The sequence below is a fragment of the Rhineura floridana genome, chromosome 9 (genome assembly GCF_030035675.1).
Source record: "Rhineura floridana isolate rRhiFlo1 chromosome 9, rRhiFlo1.hap2, whole genome shotgun sequence".
Classification (NCBI taxonomy): Eukaryota; Metazoa; Chordata; class Lepidosauria; order Squamata; family Rhineuridae; genus Rhineura; species Rhineura floridana.
The window spans coordinates 28,975,214-28,997,697 of NC_084488.1; the positions used below are offsets into that span (position 1 = coordinate 28,975,214).

Genomic DNA, 22,484 nt, shown 5'->3' on the forward strand with positions numbered 1-22,484 from the left:
CATATACTTTGCTTCGTGAAAAGAAAGACCTATCTCAATTAAGCTGCAAGGTTTGCATAATCCCATATTATATCAATTGCCAAATTGTTGATATGCAAGTTGTGGGACTCCCTCCCCACCAAGGTGTGTCTAGCAAACTCACTGTACAGCTTTAGGCAAATGCTGAAGACACACTTCTTTACCCTGGCCTTTGACACCTGAAGCGCATACTTTTAGGACCCACCTTTTTTGTGTGATTCTGGTTGTTTTTTTAACACTCTATTTCAAGGTTGTTTTAACCCACCCTGGGACCTCTGGGTGAAGGGCGGGCAATAAATGCTGCTTATAATAATAATTATGATGATAGTGTATCTTTATCAAAAATATAAAAGGTGAGCTAAAAACAAAAGTAACAAAAGAACATTTATTAAATCCAGTTTCCATTGCTTCAGTAAAAGGATTACTAGATTAATTGATATTTTTTATATCAACAGCTAAACTGAGAGCATACAAATTCATGGAAAATGTATATTACCATATATAGCGAATACTGGTATCAACTCTTTGAGTGCCTGCATTTATGTAGCCAAACTTGCACCACTCATGAACAAGGAAGATGTAGATTTGTAGTAATACAAAAACAAAAACAACCCCAAAACAGCATAATGGGGACCTAGTGTGCTCAGTGACACCAAATGCTGATTGAGAAGGAAATTGAGTGGGAAAGACAATGGAATGCGGTATCCTAGAAAAGAAATAAGGAAGAAGATAGGCTAAGAGCATCATCTCATTATCTAGATAGGTAATTTCCTGGTTCACAATGAACAGCTGTTCTTAAACAGGATGGAAGTAAGAGGTGCCCATAGATATCAATGGAAAAATCAAAGATTTTAACCAAGAGGAAGTGGGAATGTAATGAAGTACCCTAGAGGAAGCCATAGCTGAAGAACATGAGCACTCTACAGTGCAACTATATAGTATTAGGTCCCACTAGTCAATGCCTATTAGTAATGATGGTTACGTTGAACCTCCAGGTTCAGAGGCACTAAGACTGCAATCCAATACATGTATACTCAGAAGTAAGCTTCATTGGGTTCAATGGGACTTAATCCCATTGTGTGTGTGTATTGGATTGCAGTCTAAACCACTGAATACAAATTGCTAGGGAGTCACAACAGAGTGTGCTCATGGATTGTATCCAATTAAATTATACTCGGAGTAGACCTATTGAAATAAATAGATTTGACTAACGCCATTGATTTCAATGGGTCTATTCCTACTTAGTTGGATATAACCCATTCTCTTTACAACCTGCTTGTGAGCTTCTTGGGAGGCATCTATTTTCCACTGTGGGAAGCCAGATGCTGTACTACAAAAATATTTGGTCTTACAGAGAGTTCCCTAGACTTTCAAGCAGACATTATCAGTGGGGTGTGTTAGTGATTTCAAATTATCTATCTAATTTCCTTCTTTGTGGTTAGGTAAGCTATGCATCTTACCTTCTTTAGAGCAGAGAAGGGAAACCATACTTCTGCTTCTGCATGGCAACCTACAGATGCAGAAACAAAGCTTTTGTGAGGAACTGTTACACACATGTTGCTCCTGCTTAATATATAAGCACATTGATTATTTATTTGCTGAATATTTCTTGTAAGCACCAGTGATTGTCCTATCTCATTAAATAATGCAATTTGAAATTGGAGGTCTCTTGATTTTTAGAAGCAACAACAGAAGCCTAGCTATTTCTTACCCTGTCATTAAAAGGGCTTGCAACGTGGATACATTTTTGCTTTCCCAGTCAGAGTGTAGATTCAACCATTTCTCATGTGGCGACTGCTCATACTCTGAAACAATTTCTGTCACAGGTGGCCCCCTGAAAGAAACACACAGCCAAGGTAGCTTAGTACATTTATTGATATTAGAATCTGAACCTTTATATGGAAAGAAAGAGGATGCTTCAGTTGCAGAGGAAATGTAATTATTGCGCACACTATGGAAACCCCTTGTTCATACTAAGGCTGAAAGTTCATTATCATGTACACAGGGTTCAACATAGTGTTTGCACACCAGAGCTACTGCCACCAGATGTTTGCAGCATAGGCAGGCATATGCTATACATAAAGTGCTTTTAAACATTACCTTCCCTGTATATAGCATTGGCATAAGTAAGGGTTTTCCTGTGGCCTTCACATGGGATAAGTAATTTCTAAGACAATTCAAAAATAGGCCTTTGAATTATATTCTACTTCTACATATGCTTCAGGGAGACATTTTTCCAAAGTTGGACCAGGTAACATCTTATTATATTATTACTGAGAATGTATCTGACTTCCAGAAGGAGGAATGAGACTGGGAAATGGAAATTGCAAGAATTTTCTCCAGTGGCCCAAAGCGTAGCTCATTTTTCTTTACATCTGTCCAATGCATTACTGTTTGCTATAATGTTAATGGCCACATTCAGTGTTTGTCTCTCCTTGGATTTCTTCTTCCTGGCTAGTCTTCACTTACCCATTATGTGTCTTGTCAGTCTTATTCCCACTGCTTTTCTAATAAGATACTATCAGGAGTATTCATACGGTAGAAGGTTTTATTTTCCTTAAGGTGACTAAGAGAACTATTCACACAGAAGAATATCTCAGATTGTATTGAAATTCAGTCTTTCTTTTAAAAAAGACCCAGAAGCAAATAATCAGATTTGGCAAGTCTATAAGTCCAGTTTCTTCATCCCATTGCTTTTGGGTTTAGGTAACTAAAAATTTCCTTCTGTATTCAAAGCTCTCTAGTACAAGGCTATTCATGCAAATACTTAAGCCCTAAGGGGGACTATTCATCAGGAACAAAAATTTCAATAAATTATTCATTCTCCCCTTGTACTCCCCCAAATCAGTTCATTCACACCTGGAATTGACAATGAAATCCAATCTAAGGAACACTTAAAACATTTCTCTCACATCTTCTGTCAGACAGATCTAAAAGCTGAATTTACAATAGAACATAATTCTCATGCTAAACAATTTCCACATCACTGCAGAATACAGAATAATTTTGTTGCTATAAGATGTTACACCTAGCATACATTCATCTGTACCCAGCCTTTTCTCAATTTTGATTAAGAAAGACCTATAAGTGCCACTTCTCACATTGTATTTTTAGCTGTACATGTTAGATCTTTTTAGCTATATTAAATATGTAAAATGTGAATGCTACGAACATGTGTATCTATTAGAGATGGAAAAATGGAAATGCACTGCCTTCAAGTCGATTCCGACTTATGGTGACCCTATGAATAGGGTTTTCATGGTAAGTGGTATTCAGAGGTGGATTTACCATTGCCTTCCTCTGAGGCTCAGAGGCAGTGACTGGCCCAAGGTCACCCAGTGAGCTTCATGGCTGTGTGGGGATTTGAACCCAGGTCTCCCAGGTCATAGTCCAACACCTTAACCACTACACCACACTGGCTCTCTGTTAGAGATGGAAAGATCTGTCAATTTCGGTTTTCATTTTTCAGTTCAGTTTCTCATATTTCCAATATTAAATTCGCTTCACATTTCTGCAGCAACTTAAAAAAAAAAATCCTCATGAAAATTCTCCAGCAGTTTATTGAGAATTTCTCCCACTAAACACATTTTTATATGCAGTTTTGATTAATGTACATATTTTTGTTAGCAATTTCTCTTAATATAATGCATTTTTGTGCATTGTTATTTTCACTGATATATTCATTTTAATGCACACTTTTCCCTAATACATGCATTTTTGCAAACATTGCTTAGTTGGAAAGCTGCACTGCAAAATTCAGATAAAAGCAAATTTTGTAGGATGGCTGTGTTTCAGTTCTCATGTTTTTTCAGAAAGAGTGAATTTGATAAATTTGGCTTTAAATGTGAACTGAATTGAATTTCTCCCCTATCCCTAGTATCTGTCAAATATGTATACCCATTTGGTGGCTGTGCTGATTGTACTCTTGGTGGCAAACACAGGTTTGCATCTACATATGTATGAAATGGCATTTTCTCTCTTAAGTACTCAGACAGAGGCTACATACACACTATACATTTAAAGCATATGACCTTTCCTTACCTGAGAATTCTGGGAACATTAGTTTGTTACGGGTGATGGAAATTGTAATTCTATGAGGGGTAAACTAGTTGCCAGGATTCTTTGGAGGAAGCGATGTGCTTTATATGTATGTTGTGTATGCAGTCAAAAGTTATGGAAGTGTTTTTCATTTTATTTCTGGCTATTTCCTGCTTCTAGAAAATAGTTTGTGATAAGTGGTGGAAATGATTAAATCAAGACAATCCACAACTGATAGTTGGAGATAAATCAGTTCTGCAGCACAATCCTATACATGCTTACTTGGAAGAAATATCCATTGTTTTAAATGGGTCTTACTCCCAAGTGTGCAGAGGATTACATCCTTTCTTCCTCTATATGGAACTGCAACTCAGATATTAATGTGCCAGACTCTTACAGTTTTTTATTGGCACTGGAATTCATAGGCAGTTCTGCATGGAGGAAATCTACAGAAAAACTCTCAAAACTGAGTTTAAAAGCAGTTTCCACTTTGGCAGAGGTAATTACGAGAGAGAAAACCCATCTTTACATTTGTGTCCCAAGACTATGGAAATAAGACTTTTTTAGAACCTGTTAACAGCTAACAGCTCGCAATACAGAATGTCAGACCAGTTTTCAGCTCTGAAAACCAAACCATACAGGGTATTCTTGCATACACAGACTATAGGCCTTAGAACCAGTCCTTAAAATGCCTATGAAAAGTTCCCCAGGTTCCTGACAAAACCTAGCCTGGACCCAGACAACATTAACAATTGGAGGTTCAGTGGCTAACATTCAGTTCCTAGGCAAGGTGTCAAAAGAGTAGTGGCTGGGCAATTCCTATCACCTGGGGATTATACCGATTATCTAGATACATTTTGATTGGATTTCAGGCCTGATTTTGGGAAAGAAACACCATTGTTTGCCCTGTGGGATGGCCTTGTGAAAAGAAAGACAGGACAACTGTGACCCTGTTGCTTCTTCTGGACCTCTCAACAGGTATTGGTACCACTGACCATGGTAACTTTCTGGATGAAGGTAGATGTGGGTGGCACTGCCTGGCCATGGTTCAGCTCCTACTTGGATAGCCATTTCCAGAGGTTGGTGCAGGGAACTACTGTTTGATCCCTTGGTAGTAGTCATGCTTTGGGTTTCCACATGTTCTGTTCTGTCTGCCATGTTTCACATCTACATGAAACCGCTGAAAAAAGTAATATGGAGATTTGGTCTCGGGTGTCACCAGTATGTGGATGACACCCAACTTTTTCTCTTTTTCATCAGATACAGGCGAGTTTGTGTCTGTCTTAAACTAGTTGTTGGGTGCAGTAATGAACTGGATGAGTGCAAATAAACTGAGACAAAAATAAATCCAGTCAAAACAGAAGTACTGTTGTTGTTGGTTTAGCCACCCAGATAAATGATGTTCAGCCTATTTTAGATAGGGTTACACTCCCCCTGAAATATAAGGTCCACAGTCTGGAAGTGTTTATTGATTCAGCATTGTCATTAGAGGCTCAAGTGACCTCTGTGGCTCTAGTGCCTTTTATCACCTTTGCCTGATACACCAGCTGCAATCTTACTGGGGGTAGAAACACACTCACTGTTCTGCCAGTTCCAATGTGTCTCCAGCTCTCTCTTCTGAAAATGGGGGCACATGACACTAGTCAAACCACACCCCTTTTTACTGTAAAACCTGGTGGGAGCAGCCTGAGTGCATTTTAAAAAAAACCAGCTTCAAAGATATTTCATAACTGCTCAGCAGATCAAGCCGTTCCCCCCTCCACGTGTGGCTAATGGAAACACTTTGATCTGACAACTAGTGTGTTCACAGCCTGAGATAGAGATAGCAGTGGCGTCACTAGGCAGGTGCGGCGGGTGCGGACCGCACTGGGTGACACCATGAGAGGGGGTTGACACCCAGAGCCGCCCTAGGCACCAGGAAGCGGGGCAGGCGGACCTTTTAAGAAAGATAAAAGGGCAAGGAAGAGTTTGGTGGGGTTTTTTTTAATGAAATGGAGCCTCTCCGCCTCTCTTGCAGACCCGCTGTCCCCCACTTCACTGCAGGAGCGCAAGAAGTGGTGGGATCCTGTGGTTGGGCAGATTTGGCAGGAGGAGGTTTCTCAAAAGGGAAGCGGCCGCCCAGTCTGCCTGTTGCATTGGGCGAGCAAGGAGGCCATCTGTGCACGGGGGGGTGGCAGTTTGGGTAGCTCCGGGGACGAGCTTCTCCTATACCAGTACCCTTGTGTGGCTTGTGCCCTAAGACTGCCTGAGACCGGAGCACCTGCTCCGGCTGCTTTGTAGTCGCTGCTCCCTTACAGAGAGAGTGTGACTCCAGGGGCTTAAAATGTGGGCAGCTTGCACGGCGGCAGTGGAGGGATGGGGCAGAAGCTGGATGAGATTGTTTACTTTTCGTCTCCTTCGCTCTCTGTGACAAAACCCTAGAAACTGAAGCTTCGCTCACTGGAAGTTTGCTCAGGATCCTCCCCTTCCCCTCCCTCTCTGGCTCGCCTGCTAAATGCCGCTGATGTTTCTTCAGTGCCTTTTGGAATCCCAAACTACTCCTTTGCAGTGATTGCAGGTCTTGCTTGCTTGTTTGTTTGCTTTTAAAGAGATGAGTTCTTTATTTCTTGTTTAACAAGATATCTTACAAATCTATCTATTATAAAACTTCTAAGCACAGCAGCCAAGGAGACAAACCAAAGTAATAATAAGAACCTAAAGTCAATCTAAATGTTGAATTTTATATACTTATTAGAGAGTTTTGATGGCATTGCGATAGTCTACAATAGTAAGTAGAATCAGTTAAGTATAGAGCAAACCTGGATTTCTTTTTTATTAAAAAATAACCCTGGATATCCTACATGTGGTCTTTCCAAGACTCAGTGCTTGTGGCTGTGTGCTGTCCAGGAATAAAACTGTATACAAGAACCAGAGCTTGGAAAAGTTACTTTTTTAAACTACAACTCCCATCAGCCCAATCCAGTGGCTGTAACTTTTCCAAGCTCATAGGTAGGTTTCCAAGCTCTGACAAGAACACACAGTTTGCTTGCTTTTTCTCTCTCCCCATTCCCAATCCATAATTTTAAATAGCATGGACTAACTAAACCATTGAAAATTAGCTGCTGAATTAAAACTGTTGCAGAATTGTGTCTTAAGAGCTCCCATGCAACTTTGATTTGCTTAAATTGCATTTTCTTTCCAATTAAAATTCAGAGTTCCAGTGAATAGTTACTTAGAAATGTTGTGAATTACTACCCAATTAAGGTTCCAGTCTGCCATTTATTAATGGGACTTACTTCTCAGTGGCTGACTCATCTCATTTCACTCTGCTTGGCTCCTATCAGCAGGAAAGGACAAGGAAGCATGTTAGCAGACTCTTCTCAGTAATTTACACTCCTTTCAGGCTGATTGGCTTGTAGGGTGCTGGAGACATAGGGACCCTGCAGGGACCTTACTTCCAAAAATCAACGGGTCTAACCCCCCCCAGACCAATGGATGACTACATCCCTTGGTTTAGGGGTACAGAGCTAGCAAGCACCCGTGAGCTTTGGCACTTTTTTTGTTTTTTTTGAAATTTACCATTGCTGTTAGACTTGGTGCAATATGATCCCCAGTGCTTAATTTCTCAAAAAAAGATAGATTTCAGTTCAATTCTGTGTGGAAATGACATTGCCTCTTCTGTCCCTGTAATCCTTGATTTGGAGATCCTCTGAAGCCAAAACAAAACTGTGCAGACTTGGGAAGGGGACCTATTGAATCAGGATTTCTGCACCCCCTGCCCTGCTTCACTTGTGGCTGCTCATTAGAATGGGGGGGGATAACTCAGGCCCAGAGACCAAATGTGACCCTCCAAGCCTCTCCAACTGGCCCTCAGAATTATCCCCAGGCCAGCAGGACAGTGAGTGCTTTTCTACCCTGTATCTCAGTGGTAGGCTGAACATGTGCTTTGCATGCAGAAGGTCCTGGGTTCAATCTTTTGCATGTCCTTGTGAAAGGGAAAAAATGTTCTAGGTTGTTTGTGTGACGATCCCACAGCTGGCTCTGTGTGTGTGTGTGTGTGTGTGTGTGTGTGTGTGTGTGTGCTATTACATTCAGTGATATACGGGAATTACAATTTACGAGTAACGTTAGTACAAAAAACATTACTAAGGATTCTGTGTGGTCTGGTACGGGAGGAGGTCCATGGGGGTGACACCATGAGTTACTGCACCGGGTGACATCAACCCTAGTGACGCCACTGAGAGATAGCTTAGCTACAATTACACACACTCTGGTAACCTCTCACTTAGACTATTAAAATGCCTTTTAACATGTCTGCCTTTAAAAATGAAGTGCTAGTTTCAACCTTTAAAGCCCTAAATGTTTTGGTATCAGGTTACCTGAAAGACTGCCTTCCCTCATACATAACTACTCCACCCTTAAAATTCTCTTCAGAGGCCCCACTCCAGGTGACCACACTGAATGAAATGAGATGGGTAATCATCAGACAGAGGAACTTTTGAGTGGCAGCACCCTGATTATGGAACAGCCTTCCCAGGGATGTTTGTTTGGGGCCATCTTTATTGTCATTTCAGCACCAGATTATGCATTTCCTGTTCACTCAGGGCCTTTTAAGAAAGTTATACAGTAGCCCTCTCAGTTTTTAAATCTGTGCTGTTGTACTGGGGTGAATTTTGTTTCTATTATATTTGTGTAGTTTTTGACTTTATGCGTTTATGTTTTAGTTTGTATTTAAATTGTTTTTTTACTTATTTATTGTAAGCTGTCCAGAGAACTTTATGTTATAGGACAGCACACAAATGGCAAAAATAAACAGATTTTAGGGGGACTTTTGTTTGTATGCTCACAAAACACATATATCCTTTAAGACCCAAATATAGAGAGATAAAAAAAGTGTCCCCGCACTTGTAGTGCGAGTCGTTTCCAACTCTTAGGGTGACGTCTTGTGACGTTTACTAGGCAGACCGTATATATGGGGTGGGATTGCCAGTTCCTTCCCCGGCCTTTCTTTACCCCCCAGCATATGCCGGGTACTCATTTTACCGACCACAGATGGATGGAAGGCTGGATGGTGCGTTTAAGATTTAAGGGCATACTTGTATATATATATTGTTGCGCGCACCTTCCCAATCTCCGAGCGGTGAGATTTCCAGGGTCCCTGAGCTCATCCAGGCTTTGGTTTCCTTTGGGAAGAAGGTCAGCAGTGACTGTGGTGTCTTTATGAAATATGGTTTATCTATTTACACACATCCCAAGCTTAGGATGGAGGGGGTTCAAGGCATCAGCAGTCCAATATCCAGCTTTTCCATCTGTATTACAGGAGGCACCCCAAATGCCATGGTGAAGAAAGCCAGTCTCTCTGTCTGCCTCCAGTCTCCAAGCATTCTCTAGACACAGCTAAAGCTACAAGCCTCTCCTGGGCTCCAGGAAGCGGGGGATGCTCTCCAGAAGAGTTTCAATGACAAAAGGGTCTTCCTGGCCCATTCACCAGTTGCTGGGCAACCGATAATCCCATTATCCTACCTGGCCACTCTATTTGTTTTACAAAGGAGAGACTCATCTGACCAACAGAGCAAGTTTCTTTTCCCCCAGGCGCAAGTCTCCAAATCAGAGGCTGGAGGGGGACCCACAGGGGTCATCCATTCCAACCCCCCAAAGTCATAACACTGCCCCTTCTCTGAAAAAGGTCTGTCCCAGACCTGCAAACAAACAACAGAATAACAGCTTTTCCTACAAAGAAATAACAGGTACAGTTTAGTAAGACACTGAAGTATACATCATTAAAAGCATAGTCATAGAAAGACAGTTGCATCCCCACACAAGTACAAATACAGTCCATCCCCTTTCAGCAAATTTTCAATGAATTACTCTTTCTTCAGGCTTCCTCCTCTTTCTTGGAGCCCCCAGTCACAGTTCTGCATCCAAGCAGCTTACCCAGTCCTCATAACTTGACAGTGGCCAAGATACTGTTGCCGACATATTTAAGCAATATTACAGCCTCAGTACTGGAGCTCCTTTGTCCTGCCTTGTGCCACTGCCGCACAGCAGCCCTCAAACAGTTGTACATACACCCACAATCCAACAGTCACAGAATAGTAAATCTTAACATTAAAACCTTATTACAAAAAAAAACTGTCAACATAATTCCTAAAAAAATCATTAAACAGCTCATATCCCACACACATGCAAAAGCACAAATCAACAGCATTTCAAAAGGCAATACTAAAACCATCAGAAAAATTCCTACAGCAAATCAGTACACAGTCCCATCAGTACACAGTCCCATAAGCACAACCCCCACCCACAAACCATGCGGTCGGCCACATGGCCCTTTGTCTTGGGGCTTCATGGAGTTCCCAGTCCAAGCTGATCCCTGCTGTTGCCTGCAGGGGGTTGGGACTCCTCTCCAGGAACAGATTTGTTTCCTCATCAGCACATGGCAGGCTGTAGCCATTTTCTCCCCACTCTCTGCCCTGGGAAAAGTCTGTAAGCCAGTCCACTTTGTCTCCTGCCCCAAACTCCAAATCAAAGTTATGCCACAAGTCTTTATCTGGGGGCATCTTCTTCAGGACTAGCTGGCCTAGCCCACCCAGGTTGGCAGAAGGAAATCTCCTCTGTTCTCCCTCACAATCTCCAGTGTAAATCATGGGCTCAAACAGAGGCAGGTAACCCTCCCAGTGTCTCTTGCTCTCCAAACTCACAGGGTGCTGTGTGCCTCTCACTCCTGCAATTTGCCCAGGGACTGCACCCATCACAGGAGCTGCATACCACCCTATAAGACCATTATGGGGCGCCCAAGGTGCAAAGTCAATTGGGGATTTTTTCTCACCCATCTCTCCACGCGCTGGGAGTTCCTCTTGGGCTTGCACCCCCACCTCAGGCCTCTCCTCCTGCACTTTTTCTTGCACAGCTGGCACACACAGGGTGAAGAAATCTATTGACAGCTGCTCTTCTCCAGCCTCTAGTTCACCTTTCTCCAAGGCTTTTTATTCCTCCTGCACTACATCTTTAACAGCAGGCACACAGGGAGCGGAGAAATGTATCAGCAGCATCTCTTCTCCAGCCTCTACTCCACTTTCTTCCAAGGCCTCTTCCTCTTCATTTTCCAGCCTGTCCTCCTTCAACTCTTGGGGCTTCACTTCCAGCTTTCTGCTATCTTCCCCCCTGGCAGGCTCCTGGACAATCACATCTTCTCTCTTCTCCACTACTGACTGCAACTCCTCACAGTCCAATCCATCCAGCTGCCCATCCACTTTCTGGATCTTTTTAGCCACCCCAGTCTGGGTGCTCTGCAGCTGGACTCCTGGGTCACTCTCGACCCCTTGTAGCGGCTGATCAGGCAGGGCTCTCACCTCCTCACATGGGGTCTCCCTTTCCTCTCCCAAGAAGCTTCCAATCATCTCCCCCATTCGTTGCCAGTGTTCCCGATCCTCCTGGCGCTCTCGTTGTCTGCTGCCTTTCCTCCTGGCGCTCTTGTTGTCTTTGCTGCCTTTCCTCCTGGTGCTCTTGTTGGCTTTGCTCCCGTTCCTCCCGCTGCTCTTGTTGCCTTTGCCCCTGTTCCTCTTGATCATATTTCTCAATCAGTTCTGCTTGCTGCTGGAACATCAATTTCATCTGTTCCAGGAGGGTTGCTGTTACCCTCTCCATCTTGACTCAGGCACACCTTGTTCCCAATGCTGCTTCTAGGAAACACAGTCCTACTCCTGACACCAGTGTTACGCACCTTCCCAATCTCCAAGCGGTGAGATTTCCAGGGTCCCTGAGCTCATCCAGGCTTTGGTTTCCTTTGGGAAGAAGGTCAGCGGTGACTGTGGTGTCTTTATGAAATATGGTTTATCTATTTACACACATCCCAAGCTTAGGATGGAGGGGGTTCAAGGCATCAGCAGTCCAATATCCAGCTTTTCCATCTGTATTACAGGAGGCACTCCAAATGCCATGGTGCAGAGAGCCAGTCTCTCTGCCTGCCTCCAGTCTCCAAGCATTCTCTAGACACAACTAAAGCTACAAGCCTCTCCTGGGCTCCAGGAAGGGGGGGATGCCCTCCAGAAGAGTTTCAATGACAAAAGGGTCTTCCTGGCCCATTCATCAGTTGCTGGGCAACCGATAATCCCATTATCCTACCTGGCCACTCTATTTGTTTAACAAAGGAGAGACTTATCTGACCAGAAGAGCGAGTTTCTTTCCCCCCAGGCGCAAGTCTCCAAATCAGAGGCTGGAAGGGGATCCACAGGGATCATCCATTCCAACCCTCCCCCAAACTCATAACAATATGTTTTAGGCCATCTTGATCCTGTATGTAAGAAAAATAGGCAAATCTTTGTTTAAAGATTGCCTTGTGTTTATTTGTTAGTAATCTTTCATATTGCCGCCCTGGGCTGCTGCTGGGAGGAAGGGCAGGATATAAATCAAATAATAAATAAATGAATAAAATATTGAGGTTTTTGTATTATGTAAACTATTTAAATATAATCAATCAAATAATTCAGTGGTTAAAAGAGAGATGATCAATGAACTAAAATTATTTACTCAGTTAGCAAATCTAGAACCTGATAATACATCTGCAAGAACGTTAGAATTGATCACTTATATTTATTTTACTTTTATTTATTACACTTATATCCTGCCCTTTCTCCCAGAGGATCCCAGGGTGGCATTTAATTTGTGTATTTAACAGGCTCAGGCAAGTGAGTCTGTTAATGTGAACAGTGTACCACTGGCATAGGGAACTTGGACAATACCACAACTGCAACTTCCATGAACAGGGCTTTCTGTTTTCATGCATATCACCGTGATGAGAAAAACCTCACAATTATGATGTCAAGCATAATTGTCTGAGTGGATTTGGACATTCTCTTAAAGCAGTGAGAAAGGAAGTATGAGCAATTCACACTTCCTCTGCCATCTATTCCAGATATAATTTTTATTTTATTTATTCCATTTGATTCCCACCCTTCCTCCCCTAGGAGCCCAGGGCGGCACATATGTTGGGGATGCATATATGTCCCAAGTGAAGTCTAACTGCTGATGCTTCCCTTCCAACTAGTTCAGTGGAATGGTTGAAACCATCCTCTGTATCTGCTGAACACACAACTGAAAATGGATTAGAATTACACTGTAAAGGGCTGATTCACACACATACATATTCATCTGTTGAAAACCATAGCATCTAATGATAACTTGCCATATAATGAGCCATATAGATCAAATGTTGCAAAACATTCATATCCCTCAGACACAATGCTTTTCAATTGATTCTGTTCACACATTCAGATGTGTTATCAAGCCCTAGTTTACACATGTACATCACTTGATTTCTCTACATTTGATAACTGTCTGTTGAACTGTATCTGAGGACATACAGTTCTGTCTATATTGTTAGATCTGAGATGGCCCTTGCCAGCACTTGATAATACAGTTATTAAGTGATGAATGTGCATGTGTGAACCAACCCAAACTGTAGGGTACTCAAGTGATGAGAAAGCAAGGGATATTTGTGGGAACTAGATGTAATCTATTTTGATGGTGAGTAACTACAGTCATTACTGACTCAGAAACTGCAGTCATTACTGACTCAGAAAAGGCTGCTGTTTGGGTTGCTTGCATAAAAAAAATAAAGAAAAAAATCTTAAATGATTAGATTGTTTATTCTTCCCATAAAGTTATTTTTTTAGCTTAAAACTAATGATATAAGACTTGATTCATGTCTGTAGCAAGTGATTTTTCCTAAGGATTGCTGCTCCTCAGCTGATATAATAAATATATTACTGGAGAAAAGTCTTGGGAAAACAAAGTAGAGAATCATGAATAAAACTTCTTAAAAGCCTTCGCGTTTCTCAAGAGGCAGCATATACTCTGCAGCCTTTCAAAATCTATTTCTCAATTTCAGCTACATTCCTTTTAGAATGATTTAAAACAGGTACTAGCCTTTGACCATACAACTGGAGATGAATGAACAAAAGTGGTATTTTGGCAAGGCTTGTTTGTCAGGGCAGCCAGATGAAAATAATCTCAGTGGACCTGGTAAAATGAACTAGATTCAGGACCTCCCTATGGCTGTTTCTGACTCCATGGCTTATTCATTATGCATTTCTCTGGCGCATTAAACTATTAGTTCTGCAAGAGCCATCTAGCATATTCCACATGCAAAAGATTTTCTATTGCTCTATTGGTGTTAATGCTGAAGTTTGGAATTGGGACAACTTAAGCGTTTGTCCTCCATACAAACTCATTACAAGCTAAGCCCAAACTCTAATGAAGTTTTGGAGTTCACCAAGTCTCCACCACCATCACAGCTACTTCATTCCCTTCCCCCAAAAGTCACTTGGCAGTGAAAATGACAGTGGAAAGCCCTGGAGGAGGCCTCTCTGTGAGATTTCCATTCCTCCCTGGCATCTGTAATACTGAAATGGCAGCATCTCAGCCAGGTGCCAGGGACTCTGAGAATCTAGGGGTAGACACACACAGTTCTGCCGGTTGCAGTGTGTCTCCACCTCACTTTTCTGAAAACAGGGGCACACAACGCTAGTCAAACTCCACAACTTTTTACTGTCAAACTTGGTGGGATCAGCTTAAGTTTTGTTTTTTTTTAATTGGCGGCAAAGAGATCTTGCAACTGATTGGCAGATCAGTCCATTCCTCCTCCTGGTGTGCCCAGGAGGGGAAAGTGCTCTAACACAGTGGTTCCCAAACTTTTTTTCCCATGGACCACTTGAAAATCACTGAGGGTCTTGGCGGACCACATAATTATTTTTCTGCCTGATGTATAAATTGTAATGTTCTGTGCTCGGTGCTGTATGCTTTTAAATTGTATTTTTGATGCTTCTTTTATTTCTTATGTATTTTATTTTATTGTATTACAATTTTAATTCCATAGAATTCAATTCACAGTACAATAAAATACAATATAAGAAATAAAAGGAGCAATAAAAATACAATTAAAATCACTATGAATATTTAATGTGATGGAGGTACCATCCTCCATCTTCAGCCACAAATCCCCAAACACACTGCACACTACAGTAGGGCCCCGCTTTAAGGCGCTTCACTTTATGGCGTTTCGCTAATGCGGTGGTCTCAGTTAGACTAAAGCCCCACTCATATGGCGCTTGTTCTGCTTTTATGGCGGTTTTTGGGCATTGTGCACCATTCTATTCAATGAGTTCCACTTTTTGGCGGTTTTTGCTTTTCAGCGGGGGTCCGGAACATAACCCGCCGTATGAGTGGGGCCCTACTGTACTTGAATTAAGCTTGCAGGCCACTGATGGACCACAGACCACAGTTTGGGAACCCCTGCTCTAGCAGTAAAAGCGGAATGCTTTGTTGTTGTTGTTGTTTTAAGTAAAGAATTCCATATAATGTGTAGCTTGAGCTGAAGAATAAAAGATCAACTGTTACAAGCAAATTGTATTTAAACTGATATAATTCAGGCTAGTTATTGTGCACACACTATTGTAAAATACAGTCTAACCTGTTTTACATGCAGAACATGATATTTGGGATGTGAGTGTTTTATGGTCTCTGTGGGGACAGTTTCAAAAGGGAGAATATTTTTCTAGGTGAGCCAGAATAGAGGTATTTACTTTGCTATCACATAAAGTTTGATACACAAATGCAGTGTTAGTTGTCTTTCTAAATTACATACCAATAAGGATGGACAAATCTGTCATTTTCAGTTTCTCTCAACTTCTCATTTTTCCAATCTGGTACATAATTCCACACTAGTTTGTGATTTTTAAAAAAAGACACCCTTACAAAAGATTCATCATCATTTTTCTGTGCATTTCTTGAAATATACATATTTTATATGCAATTTCACTAAATACACACATGTGCAAGCAATTTCCCTAACATAATGCTTTTTGTAACATCATCATCAATTATCTAGATCCATTTCAATCCGGTTTTAGGCCCGGTTTTGGCACTGAAACAGCCTTGGTTGCCCTGTATGATGACCTATGTCGGGAGAGGGACAGAGGGAGTGTTACTCTGTTGATTCTCCTTGATCTCTCAGCTGCTTTTGATACCATCGACCATGGTATCCTTCTGGGGAGACTCACGGAGTTGGGAGTTGGAGGCACTGCTTGGCAGTGGTTCCGCTCCTACTTGGTGGATCGTCTCCAGAGGGTAGGGCTTGGGGAACATTGTTCGACACCCTGGACTCCATTGTGGAGTCCCGCAGGGATCGGTTCTGTCCCCTATGCTTTTTAACATCTACATGAAGCCACTGGGTGCGGTCATCAGGAGCTTTGGAGTGCGTTGTCATCAGCATGCTGATGTAACGCAACTCTATTTCTCCTTTTCATCTTCCTCAGGTGAGGCTGTTAATGTGCTGAACCGCTGCCTGGCCGCGATAATGGACTGGATGAGAGCTAATAAACTGAAGCTCAATCCTGACAAGACCGAGACGCTGTTGGTGAGTGCCTTCTCTGACCAGATGGTGGATGTTCAACCTGTTCTAGATGGGGTTACACTCCCCCTGAAGGAACAGGTTCGTAGCTTGGGGCTTCTTTTCGATCCATTCCTGTCTCTCGAGGCGCAGGTGGCCTCGGTGGCACGGAATGCGTTCTACCACCTTCAGTTGGTAGCCCAGCTTCGCCACTATCTGGAAAGCGACGACCTCGCTTCAGTTGTGCATGCTCTCGTAACCTCTAGATTGGATTACTGCAATGCGCTCTATGTGGGGCTGCCTTTGAAGACAGTTCGGAAACTACAGCTAGTGCAAAACGCAGCTGCTAGACTGCTGACAAGGACTAGGCGGTCTGCACATATAACACCTGTTCTGGCTCGTTTGCACTGGCTACCTATCTGTTTCCGGGCCAGATTCAAAGTGCTAGTTTTGACTTATAAAGCCTTACACGGCGTGGGACCACAATACCTAGCGGAACGCCTCTCCTGATATGAACCTACCCGCTCACTACGTTCAACATCTAAGGCCCTCCCCCGAGCTCCGACTCACAGAGAAGCTCGGAGGGTAGTAACAAGATCTAGGGCCTTTTCAGTGGTTGCCCCCGAATTATGGAACAGTCTCCCTGATGAGGTGCGCCTGGCGCCTACACTTCTATCTTTTCGGCGCCAGGTCAAAACCTTTTTATTCTCCCAGGCATTTTAATCTATTGTGTTTTAATGTATATTAGGTTGTTTACTTGTTTAATAATGTATACTTTACTGTTTTTGTGATTTTATTGTATTTTATCCATGTTGTGCACCGTCCTGAGAGCCCTCGGGCTGTGGGCGGTATATAAATCGAATGAAATAAATAAATAAATAAATAAATAAATCATCAAAAAGTTATTGTATTTGCCATTGGCCTTAACAATATTAAAATATATCTCATTGTATACAGTAGAATAAGATTAGATAATAGAATAATAAAATTAAAATATATAATTATATATAATTATGTAAAACTTTTGATACAATACAGTAAAACCCAATTTAAACTGAATTTAACTGGGAACACTCTTAAAACTCTTGAACATCATCTGCAATGTTTCACTAGTTCTTTCTGCTCGGAGTTTTCTTTCTGCTCGGAGTTTCTTTGCAGCTAAAGCATATAGTGCTGTTCTATATGTTATATGTGGGTAATCGTCTTCTACAAGAAAGCAGATAATTTCATGATCACAGTACGTTGTTAGGCTGGACAAAATGTTTCTCAGGAATTTTCCCCCTGGGCCATCATATAAAGGGCATTTCAATACACAGGGTTATATTTTCCACTTGTTTTAAATTACATATGCAGATCTGTTGAGAAATGGAATCTTCCTGTATCTGCCTCCAGCATAGGTGAAGGCATAATCTGTAAACATAGTTCTAAAAAGCCCTGTGAAGAAGAAACACTTCTTCAGTTCTTCTACATTGTCAGTTCCTCTAAGTTTCTAGCTCTTTGGTGGTCTTTTTTTTTAAAAAAGATGATACCATTGGGAAAAATTTGGATTTTCGTAACAACCTCATATCCTCTCCAGCTTGTTCTTTGTATATTCTGTTCTTTAGTTCTTTTTTGTCTAAGTGGCCTAAAATAATTCTCACAGATTATACTTTTGTAATAAATTTTGTGTAATATCATTTTGATTTCCCATATTCCTTGAGAAGAGATATGCTTATCTGCCTATATTCTGATAACATATACATATGTTTATGATGATTAAATAGTGCCAACAGTATCCTCACTTCAGTGGAGGGCCAACCCACCTCTGCTCAAAGTACAGCGGCTGGGGTCCCTGCAGGACAACCTAATAGTCTCCGTAGAAATTTATTCTGTACTATGTCCAATGGTTTAGTATGAATTTTATTCCTCCCCCCCTCCATACCTCTGAACCATACAGCATTAGAGAAATCACCTTGACTTGAAATATTTTTAAAGCAGGGGTTAACACCTGCCCTCCCTCTGTGGAAAAAAAACTTCAATATTGCTCTACTCATTTGCATGGCTTTTGCAACACTAGATTCTCTGTGTGCTTTCCAGGATAAGTTCTCTTCAAAGAGGATACCTAAACACACATACGGACTTGTTCCATTGTGTGTCCATCTATTTGTCATTTATGTTTTGATGAGTGGTGACCAAATATCATTATTTTGGATTTAGTGAAATTTATACTGAGTTTTTGTTCTTTCCGATGTACTGTAAACCTTTTAAGTAGTTTCTTCAAGCCTAAACGGGTGCAAGATAGTAATTTGAACCTTCCTGCTGAATATTACAAGTTGGGAGGGTAATGATTTTTTTTGTTATTCTAATTAACAAATTCATTTTTATGTGCACTTCCCTTAGTATATCCAGTTTTGTACAAATTTTTAGTTAGGGAAATGTGATGTGTGACCTTGCATTTCAGTTCAAAGTATTATTCTGGGAAGTGAGACTTCAGGAGGTTTGCATTTTAACTATCCCTACATTTCGATAGGTGTTCTCAAACTTAAATATGCTAATTTAGAAAATAATAGTTCTAGAAAACTTACTTAATAGACTGCTGCACAAGGGGCAACATTCAGAGAAGGAATGCATGCTTACATTCCACTGGACTCTCTGGATTGACCAACTTCCACATGATAATTCTTTTGCTAGACTAGAAACTGCAGGTATAGACTGGAAATAGATGCTCATCTGCATTATATATAGTGCTGGGGGAGGGGAAGAGATGCCAGTACTCATATCTTGATAAAAGTATTGTGGGTGCCAGCACAAAATGGCCATCGTGGGCAGCAAAAAAGGAGATGCTGGTACTCCAACTTGTGAGTACTGTCACAAAAAAGCACAGATTATATAATATAAGATGCAAATCACCTAGAACAGGTTCTTTTGACTCTACAGTGCAAATGGGGGTGCATATTCCATCCACATTTAAATTTTGTTGGGAACATGTGTCGTCAACTGCTGGTTGGATTGGTGTTGTTGCACATGACTGAATTGGAGCTAGTGGAGCTATACATTCACATACCAAAAGTAGATAAAGACATATTGCATCAGATGTAATCAGTGCTCTCTCTTTTTTTGTAACAGTGATCTTTTTTTATTGCCCATGGCAACCATTTTGTGCTGGCATCCATGGCACTTTTATCAAGGTATGAAACTGACACCTAAAATTTTACCAAAAAAAGCATTGGATGTAATGATAATTTTGTATTATAATATTCTCTGTAATTTTCTTTTCTTGCTATTTTTTCATGTTTGTTCTGTTTGAAAATTTTCTGTTTCTCTGCTTCCTTACTTGCTCATTTTTGGTGCACCTAACTTTGCAGAAGAACTTATTTAGCTAATAGGACTAATTAATTCTAGATGGATCAGGACTTCTGGTACTAAGCAAAATGGTAAATTGATAAACTCTTAGTTGCCTGTGCATTTAAGACACTCTTGGGAGAACATCTACATTCACATGATGCTTTGCATGCAATTGATAAATCAGTTGTTGTTTTATCGTGCTAGACTAAATTACAGACTACTGTGGTATTCATTACAGAAGATGCAAGAAGTCAGCAATATAGACAGTGTACTCCATGGCTTTATCCTTCAACATAATATCAGAGTGTTGCTCTTCTAAATCCACAAGGAACAAAGATGGATGCAGTGTTTAAAGCCTACATTGTTAGAAACAGCCAAAATACATTTCTTTATTCCTTGCTAAGAAGATGGCACGAAACTAAAACATTCTTTTTTTCACCCTGATGAATGGTTTAGTAGTGGCTAAGAATAAATGCAAAGTTCCATAATAAGTCAATCTCTATGGCAGCTCAACTTACGTATAGCAACAAACCTCACCATTCATCATGTACAGTTTCACAGCTCACATCCACAGCTAATAACAGGCATATGGAAGCATTGTTTTCCACAACAACTTGCATACATTTCTTTTATTAAGGGGAAAATAAAGGTTTTTCCAGATGTCTTCCTCAGTTACCTAACCTGATTCTCCTCTGACTTCACAGTCACAAATTTACAGGTCTTTAAAATATTTTAAAATAATAAATGGTTTATTATTTCATATATAGAAAATCTACATAAATATAATTCTCCTAATAAATAAAAATAACTTCTTCATTTAACTTAATAGGCATTTTCACACAAGTATTTTGCTCCCTATTTCTCCCAAGCAAAGGGAAATTCAATGAAGACTTCAACAAAATCATTTTTTTTAGTGAAATAGCACTAGACACCTGTATCATCGAAATAACTTCCTTGTTTACAAATACAGTAGGGTCCCACTCATACGGCAGGTTAGGTTCCAGACCCCCACCAAAAAGTGAAAACTGCCGAAAAGCGGATCAGCTGTAGCTTGGGGGTCTGGAACCTAACCCGCTGATCGCACCAGAGGAGAAGATCAGATCTTCCCCTCCTCGGGTGCAATGAGCTCGAGAGGGAGTCTGATCGTGCCAGAAGAGAAGATCTGCTGTAGCGTGCGATCAGCTGGAGTGCGGGAGTCTGACCGCCCCGAGGAGGAGAAGATCAGCTGTAGCATGCTACTGCTTATCTTCCCCTCCTCCAGCGCGATCAGCTCAAACGGGGGAGTCTGATTGCACCAGAAGAGAAGATCAGATGTAGCACGCTACAGCTGATCTTCCCCTCCTCTGGCACGATCAGATGGAGTGCAGGGAGCTCCAGCCCCCCTCCAGCTGATCACCCCACTGGCGCCATATTAGCGGAACACTGAAAAGCAAGGCGCCGAGAAGCAGGGCCCTACTGTATACTGAGAACCACTGTTACTGGTAGGTGTAGAAATACAACAATCCAGCCCTAGTTCCAAATAATCCCAACAATTATTTCCATTGAAAGTTCCAAAATTCTCTAACTTGTAGGGGAAAGAGGGGTCAGGAGTCCTAACTCCAGCTAATATAATGGCCCTGCTGATTAGAAATGGGCAAGAAATTTGATTCAGTTAGCAGTTGAAACTGAATTTATCTACACTTTCCAAAACAATATGAGAACCAAAACACAGCCATCCTTTGGAATTCTCATACAAATTTTTCAGTGCAGTTCACCAACCAAGCAACATTCACAAAAATGCATATTAGGGGAAAGTACACAAAAAATGAATATATGACTGAAAATATACAACAATGAATGCTTTAAAAAAGTATACATTAGACAAAAAACTGCCTACAAAAAGTGTGTTTATTAGGGGAAATTTGCACTAAAATGCTGAAGAATTCCCATGAGGTTTTTTTTTTAAAGTGCAAATCGCTGCAGAAATGTGGAAAACTGAATGTAAAGTTGGAATAATGAGAAACTGAGAGAACCAAAATTGACAGAACTTTCCATCCCTACCTCTGATAAGCTTATCAGAAGAAAAACAGCACAGGACTACTATCTTAAGCTGTTGTGCCTAGCCATAAGACAATGGCTCCTTTATTTATTGTTATTTAGAGCTGATCTACACAGTCAGAATAATTCACATGGGACTGTAATATAACTGCTAGGTCTAAAAACTACTTTACCCAACAATTGTGCCTCTTCTCTGTTACCTGGAAAAAGCAGTTGCCCTTCCTCAGGGAGAGGAAGGAAGGCTAAAAGGGCGGAATGGGAACAGAACACAGGTAGAAACAAAGACTACTGGCTAGTCCAGTCCAGTCATTTATTATAGTATCTGGCCAGCAAAATTCAATACAAATATAGGAAATACAACAATTAAAAACCAAGCACAAATTATACAACTCCTTAGCTCAAGAAAAGAGCGGGTGTTTTTTTTCCTGTTCTGCACAGAGGTCAGAAAAAAACTTGCAACGCTTTCAGTAATAAAAGATGACACATTCTTTAGACAAAATAGATGAAACAGCACTGAATTTACAAGAGATCTTCCTGGAAAAGCTGTAAATTGGGAGAATTAACCGTCCTGTATATTCACTATACAGGTAGGTAGGTTGGTTATTTATTTATTTATTTATTTATTTGATTTATATCCTGCCCTTCCTCCCAGGGTGGCAGGTTAGAGTAGAAGAGCATGTTCAATAGATTCTATTGCTCC

The 22,484-nt window shown here is 41.2% G+C and overlaps 1 protein-coding gene across 10 annotated transcripts in view; it reads right to left on the reverse strand.

The window, feature by feature from the left end:
- The window catches only part of CORIN (corin, serine peptidase), a 221,422-nt gene that overhangs the window by 40,239 nt on the left and 158,699 nt on the right, over nucleotides 1-22,484 (reverse strand). For all 10 annotated transcript variants that reach the window (XR_009757878.1, XR_009757877.1, XM_061584453.1 and 7 more), the window contains 2 exons: nucleotides 1,730-1,852; nucleotides 1,479-1,528 (listed from right to left, as the gene is read on the reverse strand). Coding sequence is in view for 8 of the 10 variants with exons in the window: in XM_061584453.1 (XP_061440437.1) it covers nucleotides 1,479-1,528; nucleotides 1,730-1,852 (173 nt within the window). In the remaining 2 variants the exon portion in view is untranslated. The remainder of the gene's footprint in view (nucleotides 1-1,478; nucleotides 1,529-1,729; nucleotides 1,853-22,484) is intronic.